This window comes from Choloepus didactylus, chromosome 9 (assembly GCF_015220235.1).
Source record: "Choloepus didactylus isolate mChoDid1 chromosome 9, mChoDid1.pri, whole genome shotgun sequence".
NCBI lineage: Eukaryota > Metazoa > Chordata > Mammalia > Pilosa > Megalonychidae > Choloepus > Choloepus didactylus.
Window position 1 is genome coordinate 25,205,873 of NC_051315.1, and position 26,637 is coordinate 25,232,509.

A 26,637-nucleotide genomic window follows, 5' to 3' on the forward strand; every position below is an offset into this window, starting at 1 on the left:
CTAGTTACACATGCGGCAGTATGGATGAACCTCAAATGCATTTTGCTAAGTGAAAGAAGCAAGATCCAAAAGGCTCAGCATGTATGATTACATTTAAATAACATTTTGGGAAAATAACAACTGCAATGATAACAAAACTGTAGGGACAGAGAACAGGTCAATGGTTGCCAGGAATTAGGGTTGGGAAAAGAGTTGATTACAAAGGGGCAGCGTGAGGGAAATTTTGGGGGTGATGGAACTGCTCTGTATCATTATTTGTGTGGTGGGCAATTTATGGCAACTTTTTTCTTTCAAGAACCTTCATGAATTTCATATCCTCTACTTTGTTATTATATTTCTAGAAACTTATTCTTAGGAAAATAATAAATTATATGATCAGAAATATTCTTTGCAGTGTTATTTGTCACAGAGAAATTGAAAACCTCTTAGTTGTGCAGTTATAGTGAGGTAATTAAATTGTGACTCATTTCCCATGTAAGGCATTAAAGTTATATTTCTGGAAATTAATTATGGAGAGAAATTATCATCTTTTACTGATGTGTTATAAACTTACTTTCTTGACCTATATGGTCCGTCTTAAAAGTATTGATTTTCAAATATTTAAGAAATTCCTAGACAACTTTAAGTACCTTCTGGGGGTATACCTCATATTTAAGCTGGTCCAAATCCTTTTCTGAATGGATATATAGATGATAGATAGACAGAATGAATAATATTTTTGACTTCAAAATCATTTCAGTCCCTCTTAAATTTTTCTAGCCAAGACAAAAATGGTCCACATCATTTTTCTATTTGGAATATCCTTCATCCCCATTTTCATCAATATTAAAAAGGCACATTATCTATAATAATGGTGCTTTTCAATTTCCAAAGTATTTTTTTACGTCAGCCTCTGATCCATCACCAGACCCAGCAATATTATGAGAGATAATAGTTTGCACCACCACCTCCCTCATTTATATGTGGCATCTGAGGCTTAGAGAAGTTTAATGATTTTCCAAAGTCATATCTTTGTAAAAGTTAGAACTCAAATCCAGTCATAACTCCTCATCAAACATTGTACATTATAATGCCCTGTTTATTTGCTCTAAAATTTTCCCTTTTGAAAAAGCACTTCTTTCATTACAAAGAAAACTTATTTATTCCATTGCTGTTTATTCTGGATTCATCTTGTAAAAATTACACAGGGTCTGTCTGTAAAACTCATGAGAAAACGATGTTTCATGTCGTATTTTGAAATATGTTGGTGTGCTTTGCTGTTCTCTTCTTCCCTCTTGGTTTTGAAGCATCCACTCTGACTGGAAGAATTAGGATTATTCTACCTCAAATACGAAGAGGCAGAAAAGAGTCGGTGTCCCACAGTGGAATCTTGAAGCTCATTTTAGAGACAACAATCTCCAAAACCAGTCTTTCAAATGCAAGAGCTAGGTATATGGGCAAAAAGTTTGTAAATTATAAATATCTCCCTTCAGCTATCAAGAAGGAAGGTTGAAAGACTCAGAATGTCATTTTGAAAAGCCTAGATCCTACGTCGGTCAGTTTTGAAATGTTCTTTTGTGGAAATGAAAACCATAGAAATTTCAGATAAGTTGATTGGAAAACAAAAGCAGAGAGACAGTGCCTTATCCCTGTTTGAAATTATGTCCTAATATAAAGGGATGAGGTGCAGTAGTGAGGAAGTGATGTTCTACATTCTGAAACAGCATGGGTCTGAACTAGCTGCTACCCAACCCCCATCTTGATTCCCTGGGCTTTCCTTATGATGTGACAGAGATCCCAACATCCCTATATGCCCCAGCTTGGGATGTGGCCATGTTGATCGTCCAGTCATCTGGAACGTGCTTGGAGTCAGGACTAGGATGGCGTAAAGTATGTGAGCTGGAAAATTGGAAGCCATAGCAGGGACCCTAGAAATCAACAGTGTACACAGGAGCACTATTTAAAGACTAGATTACAACACACAGAGTCCAAGTCTATTGAAATAACTCAGTAGAGAACCAGTAAATTTCAAAGTGTGCAATTTCTATACAGTTGTATCTCCTACACTTGGCTGCCATGCAAAGAGAAAGGAAGAAAGGAGAAAGGGGATAGATGTTGAAAAACTCAGATTGTTAACTCTGAAAAGATTTAGTTTTATCACGAAGTGCCAAGTTACTTTAAGAGGTGTCTTTATTTGGCAGGGCTGCTACGACAAATACCACATAATGGGTTGGTTTTAACAACAGGAACTTATTGTCTCATGGTTTTGGAGGCTAGAGTCTAAAATCAGGGTCTCAACAGGCCATGCTTTCTCCCAGTCTGTAGTGTTCTTGTTCTGGCTAGACACAATCCTTGGAATTCCTTGGCTTGCATCTCTGCCTCCATCTCTTCATGATCTGTTTTCTGGTCTCCGCCTGTGGCTTTCTCTGACTTCTGGCTTCTTCTGAACAGACTATGTCTGAATTTCCTCTGCCTTGTAAGGATTCCAGTCGTATGGACTAAGGTACATTCTGATTTAATTTTGCACCAACTAAAATAGATCTTTGAAAATCCTATTCACCAATGAATCTGTAGCTTAACTAATAACATTTTCAAGGGTCCTGTTTACATATGTGTTCATACCCACAGGACTGGGGGTTTGGAAGTGGACACGTCTTCTTTTGGGGACAGGATTCAGTCCCCAACAAGTGGATACATTTATGTGTTTCCCTTTCTTTTTCATCCCTGGACACCCCTGACTGCCAAGCAGAAATAGGGGCCTATGTGCAAGTTGAAGTTATTTTTATAAGAAAATGGAGTAGTGGTTTTCCTATGTAAGTCATAATGAGTAGTTTTCAAACCTTTTACACACATACATATAAAATGGTGGTTACTCATCCTTGAATGTGTGACCGGGCCCAAGGGAATGTGACATTTATGTACTCAGAAATTTTGTTAGATTTTTACATAATTCTTTCTTTTTGAGCAGTTCTACTTTGTGCTAAATCATACAGTCTATGGACTCTGCTCTTTCACATTTTCCCTCACCCTGAGTAATACTTAGTAGAGTATTCATGAGCTTAAAGTGATATAATATTTAGAGCCGACCAACTTTCACCTAGATTGAACCTCATGTGGCCAAGTATATAATCATCCTTCCAGCAACCAGGGGACGTGATGGCCCATAAAACATTGTGATGAAGAAATGAACTCGGCCCCAGAGTGAATGGGTCTAAACCCCAGCTCCACCATGTTACTTACATTTGACCTCATCATTCCAAGACTCAGTGTTCTTATCTATAAAATGTGCACAATGATAGCAAAGTTTAAATAAGTCAACAAATATATACTTTACTTAGAGCAGTAACTGACATGTACTAACTGCTATGTACGTCTTTGCTGCTTTAGTGCTTTGAGGAGTAAATGAGTTAATGTGTGTAGAATGTTTTAACACTGTACCAGGCACATCATGAGTGACCAAATTGTTAGCCGCTATTATTACATTATCATATGCTGAGTAACTTGATAGAGTGTCTCAGTTTGTCAGGCTACAACAAAGAAGAGTTTGCTTCTGAAACAAACAGCTTCACCTGCCATATAGATGTAATTTCATTGAGCTCCTGGCTTCTGTAAACGTGTTCATCTGGGAAATACTGTTTTCTCTTTTTCAGCTGTTATTATTTCTTACCTAAAGTATTTTCTTTTGAGTGTTTCTCTTGGGTTTTCCCTCAAGTGTATTTTAGCTTTTGCTCCTGTGATCTCTTCCTTTTCCTTTATCACCTTTTAGGTTTCATTGTTTTTCCCTTTGTGATCATCCTTACATCATTATTATATTTTTTGCCTGTGTTTGTGTCATTTCTCTGATCATGCATTGTCTGTAGTTTTCACTGAATGTCCCTACTTTATTCTCTCCCTACTTGGTCTTGCATTTCATCTCATCCTTCTTTCTTTCCTTTATGATCTCTTTTTCATCTGCTTACCTTGTCTATTTTTGAAAAGGCTTGTCCTAGTCTGCCCTATCCCATGCTTAACTCCTGGATAATCAAGGAGCCCATTCCTTTGTATGTACACCCCCCAAGGCTAAATTTTTTGATAGCTGATGATGAATTATATAGAATCTTTTAATTGCTGGCTTACCATTACGTAAAAGCAATGTGATGAGAAAAGCATATGTGAGATATGAACCGGAAACCTTAACAGCGTATGAGGGGTAAAAGTGCAGCTTGTAATATCTTTCAGATCTCCATTCCAGGCACAGCTCATGCACTACTAGCTGTGTGACTTTGAGCAAGTTTTTAATGACATCTGTGCTTCAAATGTAACAATAGTGCCAAACTCATGATGTTAATATGAATATCAAATAAATTGCTCTATGTAATGTTTAGCATAAGGTCTAGTCTGCTCTATGCTTTCCCAAATATCAGGTGCTATTGTTGTTTTATTGCAGTTGTAGTTGTTTTCATTATTAATATTATAATACTTAATAACAGGTTTCTTTATTTTTCTTCCTATATGTGTCATCTAGATGGAGAAATAAACTTTAAATTGTAAAATTAGCAACCAGAAATGTGAATGCATTGCTGGCAATATGATGATATTGCAAATAGCTTCTGTTCCATGTTACATTGGTTTGAAATACAAACATTTCCTTAGCTGACTAAGGTCTCAGTTTGTTTAAGTAGCCAGTGGCTCCTTGCCCTTGAGGAGATAACATTTAGATTAAGAAAATGGAATTAAGTATATATGAATTCTGCTAAATTTTCTATGTACTGCTAGTTGATATCTTATTCAGCTGTCGGCAAGCATTTAATCAAAGTTTATTGGCATTCTTTTCTAAGATTTAAATAGGACATAAAATTTTATGACATGTAGAGTATTTTTGATAACTGTTTCATCATTTTCCATAGGTAGTGTAATAGTATACAAGGGGAAATATCAATAAAGTACCCAGTGTGCATAATTTTCAGGAGAGTATGGCAGTTTGAAGTTTGTACAATAACAAAATACTGGCATATTTTTCAAATAATATTGTAGATTTGTGTATGACTGGGTTTCTCTTCCCTTTTTTTTCTGTTTTACCCATATATTCTTCTTTTCTTTTCTCTTTTTGGACACTTGCAGTCTAGTTGAAAAAACTAAGAATTACAGATTATGTTGTTTGTTGATGGTTATGAAAGATAGCACATAATATTAAATTCAAGTTCCTTTGAAGTCACAAAACAGAGTGAGTGCCACATGATGTAGGATATAGAATATTTATGGTTTAAACATTTGTTTGATATTAAAAACACCAAACTCTGATAACTGTATCAGTGTTAAATGTATATGGTTGTTTGGTGGCTTCAGAGAGTCTGCCATGAGCTATTTGTGCTTTGTCTTTAAATAATATATACATTTGAACTGGAAAAATAAATATTCTTAGAAAATTAAGTATATTTTTATTTTCAGGAATCATTCTCTTATCCTAGTACTTTCATTTTCAGGAATCATTCTCTTATCCTAGCAGGCCATCATGGTTACTATGACCTGGACCCAGTCAACTGGCCGTCTGTGCCATGGTCCGTAGAATCACGAACAATCAGCACTGTGAAGAGGTCAAAGCTGCTCCACATTCCATATTCCCAGAATCACCACTGGTTTAAGCAAGTCTACTCTACAAAGAGAGAACTTGTAATTTGTCATTATTGATCTAAGGGAGCTTGATGATGGCTGGGAGTAATTTTATAGAGTCCTCTTGAAAGATGAATTCAATTTCCCTCTTAAATATATTCTATTTTATTATGGCATTATATTATCAGAGCTTGTGAAACTCACTTTTAATGGCTAAGTTTCTATCCCATAGACTGCTTTATTTCCCATGCTTGCCTGAGATTTCACTTGGTCTCATTGATCCTTCCAAGAGAATGAAAACAGTAAAGCATAACTACTCCTCTTTTGAGATGGGTTCTCTCTCTGCAATGGGAAGATAACTATACCAATGTAGGTAGCAGATGAGCTTATTTGGGCTCAAGTGCTTTCTTTTTGACTCTTAAATCATTTACATTTGACAACCATGTCAGTAAAATGATCTGGATAATTATAAATACCTTTACATTTTATGTGAACCAAAATGTGAAGCTGTTGGTAGTTATTTCTACACATACATGAATGGTAAAACAGTACTTTCCATGGTTATGACATAAATATTTAGATTTTTCAGGTGAAGAAGGCCTTAATTTTTTGTGGTATAAATCTTTACAAACAACATTTTTAAAACTCGTTGTATATTGAGAGTGGGCCATGTGTTAGGCACCTTGTTATATGTGTTAGGTACCTTGTTATACATTATTTCTAATCCTTAGAGTAATTTGGTAAAGTAAATATTAGTATTCCATTATTGCAGATGAGACAATGGAGGTTCAAAGAAGTTAAGTAATACACTCAAGGACGTTGGTGTTGGTTCTGGGATTCACCTGACTAGGATCCCATTGCACTGCTTTTCTTTTGCAAGATTTCTTATAAATAGTAGCTCACACTCGATTTGTGGGTCTGTTTATGACTATTAGATCGGCTTTCCTAAAGAAAGTCTAATCTGTTTGCTCACGTTTCTGAATTAGCCAGTAAAACACACTATCAAAATGTTTATAGTAGTATTAACATTTAATTGCACCGAGGAAATGAGTATATCAGTATATAAAGAAGTTTAGGTGTTGAGAATACTTGAGCACCTGCAGTGAATGCTGAGGGTGGTGAATGTGTGTTGACTGGGGAGGATGTTAGAGGTGGATAATGGGAAACCACAGTGACTTGGAATTTAAGGAAGAGAGAAATAGAACAAAACTTGTGTATCAGGTTAGCCATTCAGAATTTGATCTTCAACAACTCTTCCAACATGGGCTTTCTCTTCTTGTTATTCACCATCAGTATGAACTCTCTTCCAAATACCTTGTACTTTCCTACCACCTTACGTTTGTCAATACTTCCATTGCCTGAAATGCTCTGCGCCATTGCCGCCAATTCTTAACCATCCTCACTCCCTTTTTAGAAAGCTTTCTTCTATAGTCATTCCCCCATAGACCATTCTGTTTTCTGAACCACAAGTACATACAGTATAGGGAATAAATAATAGTATTTTATCCCATTGTATGCCTTGAATAGAGTATATCAACAAACAGTAGTTGGTAATTTTATAACTCTAGAAGGAAGATTTTTTTTCCTAAGTGTGTTCAGGCAAATAGCAAATCTAGAAGAGATATAATTCTCAAGTAGGATGGTCCTTAGCCAAATATGGCTGAAACATACTACATAACACTTTCCTCCTAGGGAATTTGGAATGTATATTGGCGTTTCCAACATTCTGAGGAGTTATGCAGTAATAAGACCATTTTACTATTTTTAGCCCAATACTTCCCAGATTTTCTCCCCACTTTTTATAAGACCTCTATTAATATCTCTTATTCCTCAAAAATGTTCTTTGCAAGACACTACTTTAAGGTATTTTTGTGTAAAAATATGCTAATAATATTCACAAAAGTGAAAATTGAATTTTGATATTATCCTAGTTGGGCATTTTTTCGGCCTGCCTGCCCTGTATTTGAGAAAGCACTGCCCTTCAGCTTTCTTGGTGTGTGTGTCTGTGTGTGTGTGTGTCTGTGTGTGTATACACCGTACACTGTGGACTCAACCTGAAAATAGATTGAGACTGAGAAGAGAATGATTGGAACTGGTCTTTCAGCTTGATTATTTGCTAGAATCTCTATTACTTCTCATAATATGCTTGAAAAGTTTTATTTGTACCTCAAGGGCAATGAGCCTGGCCTCAGTTACAAATATGAATGCAGATATTAGCAGTGTGCCATCTTCTCCTTTAGGCAATCTTGCTCACTGCCAGCTTCTTTTATTTACTTCCTCAAAAAAAAAAAAAAAAGGAATATCCATCCCCCTAGAATTAGACACACATTGTTCATGGGAAAAACAGAGGTTTTGGAAGCAGATAGTTTAGATTTGATTCATGACATGGGCCTGTGTGACCCTGAGCAAGTTTTCCTTTCTGAGACTCTGACTCCTCACCTGTAACATGAGGCAGATCATACCTATCTCTGAGCTGCTTATAAGGACTGAATAATATACACAAAGCGGTTAGCACAGTGCTTGACACAAAGGAGATGCTCAGTAAATATTAGACCCCTTAGCAGTTATATTTTCTGTTGGATAGATCATGACAAAGAGAATTCCATAGGCATAAGGTCACAAATAGAAAACCTCTTCTTTCCTATATTTCCCATTCCACGTTTCATGTTGTTACTTCAAACTATAAATGTTATCACTATTCTTTCTGACCTCTGTTTTATGAGGACACTGTGAACTGGGGGAAATAGTAAGAGTTGAATTAGTAGCTATAAAGACAAATATTGGAATTTTAGGGATATGTGAATAAATAACTTGAAGTAGATTTTTAAAAAATCACTGTAATAATTTGAAATATAGTAAAGGAACTTAGAAATGATGCTGTTACTCTTAACGACTGTTCAGTGTAAAACACCGTCCTCTGTTATTGTATATTTTCTGGAAAATCTTGTACTATGATGTGATATCAGAGGTTTGTAAATAGTATTATGGAAAGACATTGGACTAATAGCAAAACTGGGAATCCTTGCTATTTGGAATGCATTTGTGCCATGATTAATGTAGTTATTTTTTGGTTTAGCTTTTCATTGGATCATTCAAAGGATGAATAGTAAACACATTAAGGGAGATTTAGGACTGCATTTCAACCCAAAAGGTAATATCATTTTAGCCATATGCCTATTCCCATTGTAGTTTCAGGTTAGTAACCACTATGCATAACACAACAAAAGTTATCATGTGATAATCTTGCTTAAGGTTACCTATTTGGAGTTGAAAGTGCCCAAAAGAAAATTAGAATGATAAAATTCTTCCTTAACAATATAATAGAATGCTCAGTATAAATTGTCATTTTCAGGCCAGCAGACTATTCTGACCTGCATTTTGCAGAAAAATGAATGCTTGTTACACATGGTTGTCAATAGCACATCAATCATGTCAGTCTCCAGCCATCCATTGCTTAATTGTTCCTGGAAGAAGCCAACTTTGTCCCTGTGAAGGATGACATATAGGACTTTTGCTGTAGTATCTACCATTCTAGATACCAAACGATTCCCTGGCAGTTTTCCTTGATACAAGTATTATGAAAGGCTAGGGAAACCACCATTTTTTTGCACTCTGTTGGTTCAGACACTAGGTAAAGTCTTCTAAATTAAGCTAAAGTAATAGAAGAAGCATGAGCCTAAATGTTCCTTGGACTGCTCTCAATTATACATTAATCAGCATCTGTCTTGATCTTCTTGGTTACAGGAGAAGACGTATCAGGGAGCTTCTGCCCGGCACCTCCTCCTCCCGAGCAGATGTCTTGTGAAATTCCCTGCCGAATGGATTGTGTGGTGAGCGAGTGGATGGAGTGGTCATCCTGTTCCCAGTCCTGTTCAAATAAAAACTCAGTTGGGAAACAGACCAGGTCCAGGGTTATCCTGGCATTGGCTGGAGAAGGTGAGTAACAGTTAAGGTTTCAACCCAAGAGTCAGTTGTTGATGGATGAACTTCTAAAGCATTGTGCTAAGGGAAAGAAACGAGACGTAAAGGTCACACATTGCATGATTCCATTATATGAAATATACAGAATAGCTGAATCGATAAGGACAGAACACAGTTTGGTGGCTACCAGGGGCTGGACGAGAATAAATGGGGAGCAACTGCTTAATGGGTATGGGCTTTCCTTTTGGGATGATGAAAATGTTTTGGAACTAGATAGAGGTGGTAGTTGGACAACAATGTAAATATACTAAATGCCACTGAATTGTTCAGTTTAAAATGATTAGTTTTATGTTATGTGAATTTCACCTAAATAAAAATTGAGTCAAATGTTCAATTTTTTTTCCTAGTAGGTAACTGAGAAGTTCATTTTGAGGATGTAGCCATTCATAGGTGATATCTCCATCCCCTGAATCCAAATTTAAAGTTTTCTTTTCATGCATGCTTTTTTCCTTTAATTCTCTAGTTTATCTATGCTGGATTCCCATATTTACATGAATCGTTTTAATCCATATTTATTTATGGGCCATGAAATCAGATGGATTTCATTTTTCATTATTTTTTTTAGAGAAGGAAGCAAAGATTATTTGACATACATCCAGTTGCAAGTAGCTTGTGTAGTTGGAATTATAACTGGAATATTTCTGGTAAAAAACAAAAACAAAAGTTCCAAATTAGGAATCAGGAGACCTGACTTCTTGGCCTAGAATAGTGACTAACATTGGCAAGCTACCTGATCCTTATGCCCTGGTTTCCTGTTCTGTCATGCTGGCATGTTGTGATGGGACGGAAACATGAGGGCTGTGAAGATGGCTTTGAAGAAGCTAAAAAGTGCTGTGGGAATGTCAACGGGTGATATCAGAACAAGTTAGAGAAGCAGATGTTCCTGTCCTTGATAGCAGTTGTCTCTGTCCCTAAACATGTGCCATTTCTCTCATGCCCTCCATGGCTTCATCTGCCTACGGCTCAGTTAGAACAGCAGGGCAGGGTGACCACTGGCTGTGAGGAGCTCCTTTGTAAATAGGATTCTGTTCCATGAGCCTAAGAAATGGAGCCAGGGTCAAGATGAATGGAAATTCTCCTGTTTTTAAGTATAGTTGTTTCCCCCTCTTGTATTTTATATTTCAGGAAGGGGAAAATAGTCAGTAGTATTTAATGGTGAAAAAAATAACAAGAATGACAGAATCAAGGTCACAAATCTTATTGACCATTTGCCCAGCTGAATAAAACGTTATAGTGTGGAAGAGTAGGAAAAGATCAATATTTTAAATAAGTATCACTTGTTACATGGATATAAAAATGTGAAAGAAAAGGTAGTAATGAAATTGGATTGTGTGACTCACCTGAGCATGTCCAGGTACACAGCTTTCATGTCTTCCTAACGATGGGTAGCGCATTGTCAGCTATTATTTCAGAGTTTAAGGATGGGCTGGATTTCTCAAATTGCAGTAAAATGTACACCTTGGGTGGAGGGTTGATGTCTTAAAATGGATCTCTCTTAGGAAAGGGAGATTATGTAGTTAATGTGTGTGTACGTGTGTGTGTGTGTGTATATGTGTTTTCTGCATAGTACCACTTCAAGGACATGGGCTATTATATCTAACCAACAAATTTCTGTTAGCATGGCAATATTAAAGAAAAGCAAGGAAGGCTGTTTGTTGGCAAGATAAACAAAACTAGGTTACATCTGGTAGCCCAACAGTCTCTCTGTGCTTGCTGCAGAAGCTCCTCTGTTTCACACCTGAAGCATAGCATTGTTTTCTTGGACTTTCGGGTAAACTGTGCATCCCCTACACTTGATTTTGTGATTGTGAGACCTATGCAAATGGAAACCTAGAACGCAATTGAATGCCTAATAGCTTCAATCTCTAGGAATAGAAAAACATCCACTTGATCTTAGAAAAGTTTCACCCAGTTACTTTCTCTGTTATACAAATTGTTAGCTATAAAATTAAGTCACCAAATTGTCAGTCTGTAGTTGCTACTTTAGAATATACATTAAAGAATTTTATTTAAAAAAAAAGAAAACCAGATTTCTTTGGAGTTTATCTCATGGTACATGCCCCAGGAGTAAGTAGTTGAGTCAATTATTTTCATAATCTAATGGACTTGGACTGCTGTCTGTTATTTAGGAGAGAAAAGGACAATATATTTTTCTCCATTTGTTATTTGGAACAGAAGAACCATGGCCTTAGAGTAGAAAGAAGAGTGCAGTTGCTTAGGCCCTTGGAAGGATGGGTCAAAAAGACCATCCTTCTAGACCATTAAAACAGCAAAAACAAGAACAACTATAATAACATCAGCAAATATAGCAACAATGACAGCTATGGCTGTATATTCTCTTTCACTTTTATTTTTTGCAGGTGGAAAGCCATGTCCCCCAAATCAGGCCCTCCAAGAGTATCGTTTATGTAATGACCATTCCTGTATGCAACTCTCCTGGGAGACTTCGCCTTGGGGTCCCTGTTCTGAAGACACACTGGTAACTGCCCTTAATGCAACCATTGGCTGGAATGGAGAAGCAAGGTGTGGTGTGGGCATTCAGACGCGGAGGGTCTTCTGTGTCAAAAGTCACGTGGGACAAGTGATGACTAAAAGGTATTAGCAATGTATTACTGGAAGTGCATATAAATATTACATAGCTGCGTATAGTTAACCAAAATCATTTATCAAACAACCAATATGTCTGGATCTAAGCTATAGTAACTGTTTTATTTTTCTTTTTTTATAAAATTTTGACTCTTAAAGACTAAAAATTATTCCTCAAACAAAGATAAGTACTGTTACTATATAGATTGTTAGTGCAGTTACAGGGTGTGTATTAGTTCATCAATAAAAGTAAATAATGTCTGCAAATGTTGAATGTGAGTAATCAAACAAGTTTTCTCTAGCTGATTTCCGTATTTTTTACTCTATTCCAATCACATGACTAGGTCAACATGAAGATAGTTTCTGTACTTTGAAAGTATAGGTTGTGTAATACTCTTGTTTAGGGCCAATGGATCTTTCCAGTGAGCAGACAAATCCAAAGGGGTCTTTTGATTGGACTACTTCATGCCCACAAGTAGGTTATAATTACATGCATGTTATACTCTGCATGTAGAAATATAAATTTTTAAAAAATAGTAGGATTCCTGAAGCGTTGGTGGTGAGCTGAGGAGGAAGCTGGTTGCAGCAATGACGGCGATAGTGGTGGTGGCGCCATGGCAGAGCTTGCAGGATCCCTGCTGCCTTGGTGATCCCGAGCTGACAGCCAGAGAGTACAGTGGCTCAGCTCCTGGAGAGTGATGTTTGAAGAAAGTGGAGGGCATCCGCCCACGCCCGCTGGCTCCCATTAGGTCGGTTCCTGCAGCGGTGCCCAGCAGCCTTGGTGAAGGCCCTGCCCAGCAGAGATCATGTATTGCCTCCAGTGGCTGCTGCCCGTCCTCCTCTTTCCCAAGCCCCTCAACCCCACCCTGTGGTTCATCCACTCCATGTTCATGGGCTTCTGCCTGCTCAGCTTCCTCCTGGAGCAGAAACCTTACACGATTTGTGCCTTGGTTTTCTTGGCAGCCCTGTTCCTCATCTGCTACAGCTGCTGGGAAAACTGTTTCCTGGACCACTGCTCTGATTCCCTGCTTCCGGAATTGGCACATGGAGTTGTGGGCACGTAACAGCCTGCCCAATTAGCTTTCCAAGGAAGCAGAAGATGGGAGGCGAGGCATTGATGTAGGTCATAAAGCATCGGAGTTTAAAATCCTGCAGCTGTGCGGGTGCCACATTCCTAACAGCACCTTTCTGGCCTGTGATGTTTTATCCTTATAACGTGAATAATGGCACTGACTGGTGCTCTTAATGTTGAGTCCTATAGTCATGGGTGGTCTTGTGGTGTGTGTGTTCCATCCCCATTTCGATCCCTGGCTGGTGGGATGGTAACCCCCTCGCCTCATTCATACGAGGAGTGACTGGTCCACAGCCCTGGGCTGATTGAGGTGGATAAAATGCCAGTCTCGTCAGGGTCTCCTTCCTTCCCCAAATGTTAGTGACTCCTCAGTCCCTCTCCTGGTTTCCCTTTAGTTCTCTTCTGCCCCTTTCCTTTTTGGGGAGCTCCTGTCTAAGACAGGGCTTACTTTTGCACTTATCTTGAATTTAAAGAGATTGCTGACGCCCGAGAGCCTTGCTTTTTCATCCTGTTTTCCCTATTCAGCAGGTAGACAGAAACATGCCTTGATTGATTGTTGTCCACAAATCGCCAGTATTTTCTCCACTTCATTTTTCAGAAAGAAGGAACAGATAGATGTTGTTCTTTCATCTGGGTGTCTGGGCTTATGGCTTCCCAGCCCAGTGTCACTTCCTTTGCCCTTCCTCCTGCCTTCTTTGAGTGTGTGTGTGGGGAGGTGGGGGGGTGCTCATTGTAGCTCCTGTGCATGCTTTGCAGAATTGAGGTGTGGTGTGTTCATGTACATCTAGCCGTCCCCACCTGAGTGAATGGGAGAGTACTTATGTGTTTCATAAACAGCTATGATCTCTTTGATACATGTTTGGATATTTTTTGGTATGCCCTGTGTGTGTGTGTGTGTGTGTGTGTGTGTGTGTGTGTGTTTGTACAAATGCATATGTATAGTCCTTTTAAAGAAGCTTTATGGAACGTGTTCTGATTTTGAGGTTTAGCAATAGTAGGTGCCACTACGGTTTTTATTTAGCATGGGGATTGCAGAGTGACCAGCACACTGGAGTCCGAGGTGGTTCAGACAAGACAGAGGGGAGTGATGGCCATCATCCTCATGCCAGGAGCCTCTTCATTCCTGCACATATAGACTGTACCTTATATAAGAAGAATACACAGGAAGACCTTGTGACTGTCACTTGTTTTTTTCTTTTTCTTTGCTTCAGTAACAAGTGTTGGCAAATGAGACTTTCTCCTGGCCCCTGCCCACTGGGAATCGACATAATTGTCCCCCCCAGGCAGAACCATCCATCTTCTGTTGCCTGATGGGGGAGAGAGGTGGGCCAGTCAGAGGACAGAGCTGGAGGCACTCCATCTAGGGAATGGGACTGCGAGGCCACACTTGTGAAATCTTTGGACTACTATTCTGGAGCTTTTCTTTCTGGTGTGTTTGTTGCACAGCTGTTTGGAATGTTTAATAAAGCTTTATAAACTTTAAAAAAAAAAAAAGTAGTAGGAAAATCATCAAATTTGGACCTGGGGACTAGGTGATAGATATGAAAAAGAGTCAAAAACAATTGCAAGTGATGGGATAGAAAAAAGAGGAATTTGGCTGGAGAGCTCAGTTGTGGGAGTTGTACATCTAGACTGAAAGAGCAGACGTAACTGTTCCTCAAACCCATGGGGAAGGCTTGTGGATAAGAAAATGGAAGGGCCCACACAGTCTGCAGAGACTGGGGGATGGACCTGTTGATAGGGATTCCCCAGTGGCCATGTTTGAAATAGTCCCTTCCTGCAGTAGAAGAGCCTGCCCCAGCCACATGGGTGGTGGCTCACCAGGTTGGACCAGGGCAAGCTTTGGGCTAGTGGTACACGCTAGGCAACTTAGAATTTTCAGGCTGAACCTGGGAAAACAAAATCCTCTTTCCTCTAAAAGCATGAACTCAGAGTTGCCACAATCGTGGTTGGGCCTAGTGGAAAATTCTGGAGGAGAGAGTAAAGCTGATTCTCAGAAAGAAGCAGAGACCAAGACAGAGCAAGTACTGGTAGCATCTCTGCTAGGAATGTAAGCAAATACCTTCACTATTCTGCCTAATTCAATTCAATTCTTTCTGCCTTGGACAACACAAATGCCTGATTAAATTAATCTGAGGCACCATAGTGAAGAGTTCTGGGCCTTATCTACACTGCTGTGGTATCCACTTTGGTCACAGAAGCTTAGTTAATGGAAATGAGCTAAAGATGGCGAAAATAACGCAGACAGGCCAATGCTGCCCCCGCTGGTGGTAGGTGGCACTGCAAATAAAAACAAAGATATTTACAACCTTAGAACCTGATATAAATCACAGTCAGTGAACTCTCACCTCTCTCTCTTCCTAATGTGGCTTCCAGAGGACTGGGGTTAAGTGTTCTGTATTGTTGTTACTCCAGAGTTTAGCAAAGCACCTGGCACATAGTGTTCAGTAAATATTTTTGGAATTCAGGAACGAACTAGACCTGTGTGTAGGGAAGTGATAGGGTTTGACAGAGACTGGAAATGAAGAATGGAAGGAAGAGGGAGAGAATCTGATGTTAATACTTTGCTTTAGGAGAAATTTTGGCAAAGGGAACTATCCTGAAGAGTAGTAAAGAGGTCATATGTATGACCTTCTGTTCTTTTAAAATCATAAATGATATTGTTTCTGCTTTAACATCTAACTCTACAGTGTTTGTGGTTTGTTTTGGAAAATCAACTTTGAGACAGTTGTGGTTTTTTCAGTTTTTCAACTTGTTAGGTATCTGTAGCACCGTGTAGATCGATTGCATCAATAGGAGTCATAGCCAAACATGGACAATAACTTTTGTATATCACCTGTTTCAGATGATATTCTATTTCATGGAGTTCTGGTAAAATACTGAAAGGTTTATAAAAGTACTCAGCAGTATGAGAACTCCTCTTATCTGGGAAGAATTGCAGCCTTGGTAATGTTCTTCTTTATGACCTAATTTTCGGCTGCTTTAAAAAAAAAAAAAAGATGCATGAAACCTTAGGCTGAATATACAGATAAAAATAAATTTGGTTTAGGTATAGCAGTAAGCTCTACATAAAATGCAGCAAACTATTATACTTTATATTGATAGAAAAATTTAACATGCCCGGAGTCTGATCATTTCCCTTCCACAAAACTTTTCATCTCTGAAACATGACATGAAAAATCCACTTGGCATGAATACAGTTTGTTATTTTCTTAGCAAAGGTACATTTGAATTGAGAATGACACCTAGCTGACTAAATATTCAACACATTTTTAAGGGCTATTTAGACATGAAAAGTTAGGTTGAATGTTCAGATAATCTTCTATTTCATCATAATTACTTTGAATTATAGTTTTGTCAAAGAAACCTCTGAGCATGTCAACTTACTTAAATATTGCCTATTAACCTAAAGATTTTTTGTGACTAAAAAGAAATCACAGTACCATGAAGCTTACCGTTTAGACTGTGATTCACAAACCAATATACATTTGTTTGAAAATTTGTATTTGAAATTAAAATACTATTATTACACAGTGAATAGCCTCCAGTTTTGCTCTTGTTTACCAACACAAAAAGTAAATTGCACAGATGTTTTCCCCAACACACACATACATACTTATAAAGACATTGTGAATTCCTTTTGTACTGTTAATGAGGCTGGAGACTTAACAACTTGGTTTTAATTCTTACTGCATGTCTCCCAAACAATCGTGCTAAACATGAGCAGTTTGCATTGACTTTAGTAAAGTTAATTAAAATTCTTGAGGTTAATGAGATTAATTGAGCTAAAAAAACAATACTTAGAGTCCAGTGAAGCTTAAAGTGGAATTATCCACAGTAGAATATATCCTTTGCTCTGCCCTTTCAAAAAATAATTCTGCTTTTTTCATGCGCGTTCCTTTGCAGTGAAAACAGATTTCCTGTTACTTGTGAATTCCTTTGGAGTGGGGACAAGGGAATAGAAACGAAAAGGAAGAAGAAAATATCTTAAGGAAAGAGTGGCCTTCAGGTTAGAGTAAATAAGTGCGCCCCCATGGAATCGATGGGCTAAAAACAATATGTTTTTATCTCCAATCACACTGCCCTGGGAGGCACAGATTTCCTTCCAAGTTCTTACATCCCTGGGTTGGTATTTTGGTTTCCATGTACTTGAACTTATCATATCAGAAAATGAGAACCAGATAGGGTACAACTGTGCCAGAAGTGAGAGCCTGTTGGGATATTCCTGGGGTTTTGTTTGGTTTTGTTTCACTATTTAACGCTTTTTTTTTTTAGTTGCAAAGTACCAAAAGATAATAATAAAGATTAAAAACACAAAACTCAAGGGCTTCCAAAGTTGCTGATAAGACATTTTCTGCTTTTAATTTGAAAATACCTGGCATTTTGTGAGATATGGTAATAAATCATTCTGTGTAATCACTTAATGTTTAAAACATTCACAGGTTTGGCCCACCTAGCTGAGTGAGATAAGAGCATCAGCTCCTGAGTCAGATGACTGATGAAGGTGATGGAGGAATGTTTGGCTGTATCTTGATTATGGGAGAATAACTGAAAAATGGCAGGTTTTGTAACTATAGGTGTTGCAGATCAGCACAGTGCTTTGAAGGAGGGCGAGCAAGCAAGAGTAAATATAGAACATTCCAGTGCAAGTCTAGGAAAATATGTGGATTAAAATGGGATACATTATTAAGAGCATTGCCAATCCAGGATAAGAGTGTCACACTAGTAGTGGAAGTATACATTATGAGAAAGGCAAAGGGCCATACTTTATTTACCAACTAAAAAGCAAATTCGTATGTTTCCCTGAGTTTTAAGGTTTCAATTTTGTTTTAGAAATGGCTGGAGAAATTAGCCAAATATCCTTTGGGATTTATTTATCTTTAGGCTTTAATAGCATAGACTACTACTCAATCATTCACTTACAACTTTTAAATATTTACCATGAGCTATGATCTGGGGTTTTTAGGATATGATATAAAATGGAATTCCACCATCAAGGCATTCAGCATGTACTTACATACATACGCACACACACAAAGCAAATCAGCAGCACAAAAGAGTCAAAAAGCCTTTCTTTGGTCCTGACGATACAGTGATACAGAAAATAAACCTACTAGTTTTTGTAAATGGGGAAGGGAACATATAAGTTACAAAGGGAATACTTTTGAAAATTAAGAAGAAATTTATAGAAATTGGAAATGTGATGATCCTTGAAAGGGTAGACAATGTGTAGATAAATTCAAAGAAGAAAGTTGAACCCTTGAAGAAAAAGATAAACCTTCTTGGCAGAAGAAATGAGCAAAAAGACAATTTTTTGACTATCGTAAATATTTTCCCCCTGTCAGACCAGAAATCTCATGCCTTTCTGGGAAATCCCTCAGTCCATTTCCTCTCAAAAAATATATAACCCGAACTTGACCTTTGCAATTGTGGGAATGATACTGTTTCTTTCTTCTGAACTTATGGGGAAAACACAGAGAGAGGGAGTGTCATATTACAGAGAGCATTTGTTGTGAGTGATGTAATTATTGGTAAATAAAGTAGAGGATATCAGTTCCTTGAATAAGATTAACACCTAGTGTTAACTGAAGTGAATAATGTCCCTGCAATATAAGCAGCCCTCTATAGAAAGCCTGAGGCCTAGCACCACCAATATTTTATGAAGGCATGAGTGAGCTTGTGGTGGGGGGCGGTGAAGACCCCATGCTTCAGTGGCCACACAGGAAGCTGGCTTTACTCAAGTTGTGCTTTGATATTTGGCCATGTGTTAGGAGAGGTTGGAGAGGAGTTAGAATAAATAGCGGTTCCATTTATTCTCAGTAGGCTCTGAATATGAACAAAGGACTTAGGGATGATTTCATTGCTTTCTGCTATCTTTACTAAGGTATAATATAAATTTTCCTCACCAGAGCATGTTGTTTAAACAACACTATCTCCTCATAAAGGCACTCTTTCTTTCTGTTGTTGTGCTTACTCAGTTGACCTATTTGATAAGCAGGTTTTTTTAAGGATGATTAATAATAATGCCACTAATAAATAATTTATTGAGTGATTTTCCTGCGAGTATATGCATTTTCCATTTTAATTTCTCTGTAAGTATTGCATGCTCCCTGGTAGAAGTAAAATAACAGAGAGGGAATGATGAATAAAAGCAGCAAGTTCCCAACCAATTCCTTCTGCAGTTTGTATTGCCATTTCTCAGATACAACCACTTCTTAACAGTTGCTGGGTTTTGTTTCTCTCCCTCTCCCCATCCCTGTTTTTTCTGGGTAAGTGTTCACATGACTCACTAATCAAAACAGTGGGCAAGGTAAACAGTAAGAAGCCTTTCACCTACCACTGCTCCCATCTTCTCCCTTTCTATCACTGGCAACCATTTTATTCATTTCTTAATATCCTTCCACTGTATCTTTATGCTGATGCAAGCAGATATAAGTATATATTCTTATTCCCCTCTTCCTTTCTGGTTGTTACCTCGTAACTCTAAGTGGTATATTTTTCATATGTAATTCATTTATTTTTTCACTTATCAGTTTAAAATGTTTATCCTTTGATTCCTTCCATGAAAGGCAGTGAACCTTAGTTCTCTTACACTATCTCCTCTCCCCCACTCTCCCACAATGTTAGTCTTCGGCTGGTTGGTTGATTACATTAGTGCTTTTGATAACATTCTTCGAACCTTATTTCTTGTTTCATTTATATTTAGATCAACTCTTTGAACACCTGCTTTGTTTGATGAAGACATCAGAGCCTCCTCTCTCTCATCCTCCCTGTCCTTCTCCCGTCCTGTGTCATTCGTGCCTTTGCTTTGCTTTACAGTGGCAAGCATATTAAGTACATTTTGCTCCATAACCTCATTACGTTTTCCGTGCTTTATCTCCATGCTGTTTTTAAATTTTAAGACTATGAAAATGTTTTAATTTTTATAATAATGTTAATTGGTGAGGTTTGATACCAGTCAGATTCTTCTCCCTTTGTAGATGACTTATTCCTCTTCCTCCATTGACTGACCATTCTTCTCTTCTCTTCTCTTCTCTTCTCTTCTCTTCTCTTCTCTTTTCTTCTCTTCTCTTCTCTTTTCTTCTCTTCTCTTTTCTTCTCTTCTCTTCTCTTCTTTCTCTTCTCTTCTTTCTCTTCTCTTCTCTTCTCTCATGTTAAAAAATTTAGACAGTCCCTGCATTTGCACGTTGGTCATTTTGTATGTATTTGGTGGACTTGTCATGAGTCACTATCATCCCTTCTTCAACTGTGAGATATTTTCATCCATTATTTCCTCATTGATTTTATCTCCTCCATTTTCTCTGTTTTCTACTTTGAGAATCTCTATTTTAGCTGTTTGAACTTGCTAAACTGACAATTTTTTGTAACATTTTTCTCCAGTGCTCTGTCTCCATGTGACTTTGGGCCCATTATGTATTATTTCAACACCCCTGTTTATCATTTGAAAATAGAGATTTTAATGCCTTTCAGTGTTGTTGTTAGAAATAAATGAAAGAGTGTAAGCAAAGCACTTAGTTCAGCCCCAGGATTTTCACCCTATCTGTTACTAAAGTTCATGCTACTAAGCTTTATACCTGCTGGATCTCTCTTCTTTATAAGAAACTGCATGGAAAATAGAATTTAAAATCCAAATATGTGTTGCAGAGAGCTTTCCTGTTTTTCTTCTTAGTCCTCTGTACTCATAAAACAAGCAAGCAAAAAACAAATGCAAACTTGTTTGCCATTTTTCTGAGACTTTAGTTTTTCCAGGTGATTGTAAATTCATTAACAGTATTACTTTCCTCCCAAGTATGAACATTAAATTAATTATCAGCAAAATAACATAATTGAAATGTTTCTGTTGTTAGCGCTAGTTAGTATATTTATTTGCAGTCTGTCACATCTTGCTTACTCCTAGCTCATCAATCTGCAAGTTTTATAGAGATACCTACTAATTATTAAAATATTCTAGAATTCTGTTAATTATTAATGTCATGTAGTATTTTACATGGTCTTCCATAACTTTATTTTCGTGTGTGTGTTTGATGTCTTGTATTTTTGTATTTTTCTCTTCTTTTTTTTTTGCTGATTTGTTCATTACAAAAAAAAAAAAAAATCAATGTTACTTGAATGATGCAGATGGTCACTTAATTGGTGCTTATTTTAACTTACAGATTTTCTTTGCTGTCCTATACCCATAATCTTCATAAGTTACGTAATTGGTTTTTTTCCTGTTGTAGTGGAAAGATTTTTGGTCTCTGTTTCCAGCTCTGCCTCTGGCTGTGTGCCCCTGGACAAGTGACTTCACCACCCTGGGTCTTTCTTCCTTCATCTATAAAATAAACAAGAGTGTCTCAGTGTTTTCTATTCTAAAATTCTATGGTTCTGTGTTAAACCGCTTTCTCCAGGAGGCACTGATGTAGTTTCTTCCCAATGACAGATGTCCAGAGTCTACTCGGCCGGAAACAGTGCGCCCTTGTCTCCTCCCGTGCAAAAAAGACTGCCTAGTGACAGCTTTCAGCGAGTGGACACCCTGCCCAGGGTTGTGCCAGCCAGGTAGGTGGAGTCCGTTTTCTTACTGCTTTCTTCTCTAACCTTCTAATTGTTTTCCCTCTGCAATACAAACATCTTTCTTTCCCATTTGCCTATCACTCTGGGAGCAAGATGTATAAAAGTTTGTAAATGAAATCTTGGATACCCAGATCCATCAGAACTTGGAAAGGAAAACATTTGCACATGATACATGTCACAATTTCACTGGTATGTATTGTAGTAGTAATCCTCTTCTACTAATCCTGTTTTGCATTTTGAATATCCATTCAGATGTGATTCCTCATAAAGCATCATCACCATCACAATTTCTCTGAGATTCGTGTGTGTTTGGATCCCAATTCCAGGTAGTTTCATTAGATTCTGAGCTCTTTAATCCTATGCATTCATCACTGATAAATGGAAGCATGTGGAAAAATAAGGAAAGATACATTTAGAAGTGTTGAGCAAGTACAGAAATCGGTAATGTAAGATGTGTATTTCTTACTGTTAATGGTGATACATTATACATCCACTGTATATGGAGGGCTGTGATTTGTGATTCTGAACATCTGAGACCGAAATTAGCCCACAGGTGCTCTTTGATAAAGTGACTGTTTTTCTTAGAACAGGTCTTTTTTCCCCAAAGCTAATTGCACTCCCCTGATGAACTGGCCCATAGGAAACAAGCTCTCCTGGTTCTGAAATTCCATATGGGCTTAAGATTTAGACTCATGACTTGGTCTGTTTTCCCATCGCATACACACTAGGTCTGGTCCTTTGGATCTTATCACCATGGTAAGGAAAGGCAAATCCAAGAAACGAAAGGAGGAAAAGAATACGAGCCCTGGTGTCCAAAGTAAAGTTCTCATCCTCCCATCTCTGGTCTTTGCTTGATGATCATGTCTTCTCAAGCAGAGTATGGTCCTTGCTCAGTTATTGCTCTAGCCTCCTGGAAGAAGGAAGAGGGAAGTATGCGGTTCCTTGGAGAGAGGACTTCACTCAGAGACTGAGAGGATTAACACCTTTCTCGGAAAACTCTCTCCACAAACATCTAGACTCCCATAGAGACTCATCTATCACAGGGCTTCATGGGTGTGGCATGAAGAGGTGGCCAACATTGACATAGATCTGACTGTCCTTTCAGACCGTCTCTCAGTGACTGAGAAAGGGGTTGTGACAGCTGCTGGAGATGCTTGTCATCATCATCGTATATTACATTGTTGGGGCACCTGCAAAAAGCTTTTATAGCTGTGCATTTCATAAAAAGAATTTCCTAATGGCAGCCAGAATTTTGTGTGGGAGCTATCAAGGATCCCCTGACACTCAGGAAGGCATGTCAGCTTTGTTTGGTGACCAGGGATTATTTCAGCTACACTCAAGAACATTCCCTCTGCTGCCTGCAAGTCTTCCCTTAGCATTAGCTGACAGTGGAGGAATCAGGGTATGTGAAAGAATTGTTCTTCAAGCAACTTTATATTTTACTCCAATTTCCTAAGATTCAATTAGATATTCAAATAGTTAACATTGTAATGAAAATAGTTCTAAGTCTCTGTGGTCTCTTCTTGCCTCCACCTTTTCAAGCCTAGATAATTCTTTCACACCCTGGCAGCCTGGGGACCTGGAGGAGCAAAAATTCAATTTTCAGATTTCTTCCAGCTTTCCTCTTCAATCCCATTTACCTTTGTGTTTAGATTATTTCCTGGGATCAGGAGATTATTAAATAGGCATGGGTTAATTTGGGGGCTTCTATGAGAGGGGGAGAATGTCAAAGGAAATAGGACCTGTAAATCTCTGGTTCTCAAACTTTATCGTGCATCTGAATCACTGGGAAGCAATATTAAAATTCAGATTTCCAGCTCCCTGAAATTCTGATTCAGTAGCTTTGGGATGGGTCCCATAAAATTGCAGTGGTGAGAAGCTCCCCCGGAACACTGATGCATCCACTCCTAATTCTGATGAGAAAGGACCATGGATCTGTGAACAAACAGTGCTGGGTTCTGGCCAGGTGGTCCTCCCTTCAGCTCCTTGCATGTGCTGTGTTCTTCCCAACTAAAGAGGTCATGTTACACGGTGGCTAAGAGCATAGGCACTGAAGCCAGATGGCAGGGGCTAGATTCCCAGGTTCACCCCGTGACATTGAACCCTACTTAATCTCTCTCTGTCTCAGTTTCCTTATTTGTAAAATGAGGATAATATTCACACCTACCGATAGAGAAAGAACTTAGACCACTGCTGGCATCAAGTATGCACTGGGCAAGTATTTTTATAGTTGTTCAGGGCCTTTGCACATGCTCTGGGTGAGGCCTGCCAGTCTCTTCAACTGTCCCTCTTTGCTGGACCCTCAGTCAACACATCCTGCAGGGACCTGCTTTTGTAGCCTTTCTTCGGAATGCTATTCTCATCTCTCAGATTATGTTTGACCCTATGCTAGATTGAAACGTGCCCCAATTTAGACATGTTCTTAATCTTAACCCACATTCCTGTGAGTGTAAACCTGTTGTAACTAGGATCTCTTGAAGTTATTGCTTTAGTTAAGGTATGGCCCACCTGAATGAAGATGACCTTATTCCAGATTACTGGAGTCCTTTATAAGCAGAAGAAATTCAGACATTGAGAAAGCCGTGGGGAGGAGCTGAAAGTTGGAAGTCAAAGGAACCTGGAAGAGAAAGGAGAGGACATCACCATGTGACAGGACGGCCAAGGAACCCCAAGGATTGTGTCAAACCAGTACCAGAGTGTTACCGACTGTTCTAGTTTGCTAATGCCACCAGAATGCAAAACACCAGAGATGGATTGGCTTTTATAAAGGGGGGTTTATTTGGTTACACAGTTACAGTCTTAAGGCAATAAAGTGTCCAAGGTAACACATCAGCAATCAGGCCAATGGTGTCCAGAAAACCTCTGTTAGCTGGGAAGGCACTTGGCTGGCATCTGCTCCAAAGTTCTGGTTTCAAAACGGCTTTCTCCCAGGACATCCCTCTCTAGGCTGCAGTTCCTCAAAAATGTCACTCTTAGTTGCACTTGGGATATTTGTCCTCTCTGTTTCTCTGGAGCAAGAGTCTGCTTTCAACGGCTGTCTTCAAACTGTCTCTCATCTGCAGCTCCTGTGCTTTCTTCAAAGTGTCCCTCTTGGCTGTAGCTCCTCTTCAAAATGTCACTCACAGCTGCACGGAGTTCCCTCTGCCCATCAGTCATTTATATGGCTCCACTGATCAAGGCCCACCTTGAATGATGGGGCCACACCTCCACGGAAATATCTCATCAGTTACCACCTACAGTTGGGTGGGGCGAATTTCCATGCAAATCTAATCAGTACCAAAACGTCTGCCCCACAAGACTGCATCAAAGAATATGGCTTTTTCTGGGGTATATAATACATTCAAACTGGCACACCGACTTTGGGGAGAAAGCACTGCCTTGCTGATGCCTCAGTTTTAGAATTCTAACCTCAAAATCGTGAACCAATAAATTCCCATTGTTTAAGACAACACTTTGTGTTGTATTTGTCATAGCAGCCTTGAAAACTAAGACAGAAACCTCCACGTGTATTCCATTAAATAAATTATCCTACAACTTCTGCAGATTGCCTTTATGACACTCATGATGCATATCTCTCTCTGTTTAATGTCACCCCTCTTAGAATGTAAATTTATGAAGATGAGGACCACTTCTGTCTTGTTCAGCACTGTATCCCATAAACCCCACAAAGTATGGGACATATAGTTGTCAGTTGATAAATATTTTCTGAATGGATGGATGTCCTATGAAGAGATAGAAAGGTATGGATTTGAATCCAGGCATGTCCTTGAGAGCATTCTTCTAGAGATACTTTGGGAAATGATGTCCTAGAACACTACTTCTCAAAGTGAAATCTGCACACAAGTACCCTGGGGATATTACTGAAATGCAAACTGATTCAGTAGATCTGAATGGGGCTTGAAATTTCACCTTGGTAACGATCTCCCAGGTGCTGTCTATACTCTGAGTGGCAAAGCTCTGACTAGGTGTCTTAGTTTGCCTGTGCGGCTGTGACATATATCACAAACTGATTTGGGAGGCTAGAAGTCCAAACTCCAGGTATTGTCTGTAGCATTCTAGCAGTCCTCCACCACGTGGTGATCTCTCACTCTCCTTGTCTGCTCCTCTGACATCTGCTGAATTCTGGCTTCTTCTTCCTTGTCCAATTTCCAATTTCATTATAAAATTACTTCAGCCATATAGGATTAAGGCCCACCCTCATTCAATTTGACCATACCTTAAACTAATAACAGCATCTTCAAAGGTCCTATTTACAAATGAATTCACACCCACAGGACTGGGAGTTAGGATTTGAATATGTCTCTTCTCTGGGGCATGAGTCAATCCCCAGCAGTGAGGATGGTGTTCCAGTTTGCTAATGCTGCCATTAAGCAGAATACCAGAAATGGATTGGCTTTTATAAAGGGGGTTTATTTGCTTACAAAGTTACAGTCTTAAAGCCATAAAGTGTCCAAGGTAATGCATCAACAATTGGGTACCTTCACTGGAGGATGGCCAACGGCGTCTGTAAAACCTCTGTTAGCTGTGAAGGCACGTGGCTGGCATCTGCTCCAGAGTTCTGGTTTCAAAATGGCTTTCTCCCAGGACGTTCCTCTCTAGGCTGTCACTCTTAGTTGCTTTTGGGGCACTTATCCTCTCTTAGTTCCTCTGGAGCAAGAGTCTGCTTTCAAAAGCTATCTCCAGAATGTCTCTGTAAGCTGCAGCTCCTCTCTCAGCTCCTGTGCATTCTTCAAAGTGTCCCTCTTGGCTGTATTAAGCATCTGGGCCTGTGTGGCTCTTTTTAAAGTACTCCAGTGATCCAGATGACCCACCCTGAATGGATGGGGCCACACCTCCATGGAAATAATCCAATGAAAGCTCTTGCCTACCATTGATTGAAT

At 38.8% G+C, this 26,637-nt stretch overlaps 2 protein-coding genes across 8 annotated transcripts in view; both read left to right on the forward strand.

Moving 5' to 3' along the window:
• Positions 1-26,637, forward strand: part of THSD7B (thrombospondin type 1 domain containing 7B) — a 952,777-nt gene that overhangs the window by 504,743 nt on the left and 421,397 nt on the right. For all 7 annotated transcript variants that reach the window (XM_037848906.1, XM_037848908.1, XM_037848910.1 and 4 more), the window contains 3 exons: positions 9,313-9,504; positions 11,910-12,144; positions 21,627-21,742. In XM_037848906.1, coding sequence (XP_037704834.1) covers positions 9,313-9,504; positions 11,910-12,144; positions 21,627-21,742 — 543 coding nt within the window. The remainder of the gene's footprint in view (positions 1-9,312; positions 9,505-11,909; positions 12,145-21,626; positions 21,743-26,637) is intronic.
• On the forward strand, positions 12,891-13,233 carry LOC119543970 (bladder cancer-associated protein-like). Its single transcript, XM_037848914.1, has one exon. The coding sequence runs from the start codon at positions 12,942-12,944 to the stop codon at positions 13,197-13,199; it is 258 nt and encodes an 85-aa protein (XP_037704842.1). The 5' UTR covers positions 12,891-12,941; the 3' UTR covers positions 13,200-13,233.

Bases quoted from the DNA above. Each gene is read 5' to 3' on its own strand.
- LOC119543970 (XM_037848914.1), top strand. From the start codon at position 12,942: ATGTATTGCCTCCAGTGGCTGCTGCCCGTCCTCCTCTTTCCCAAGCCC.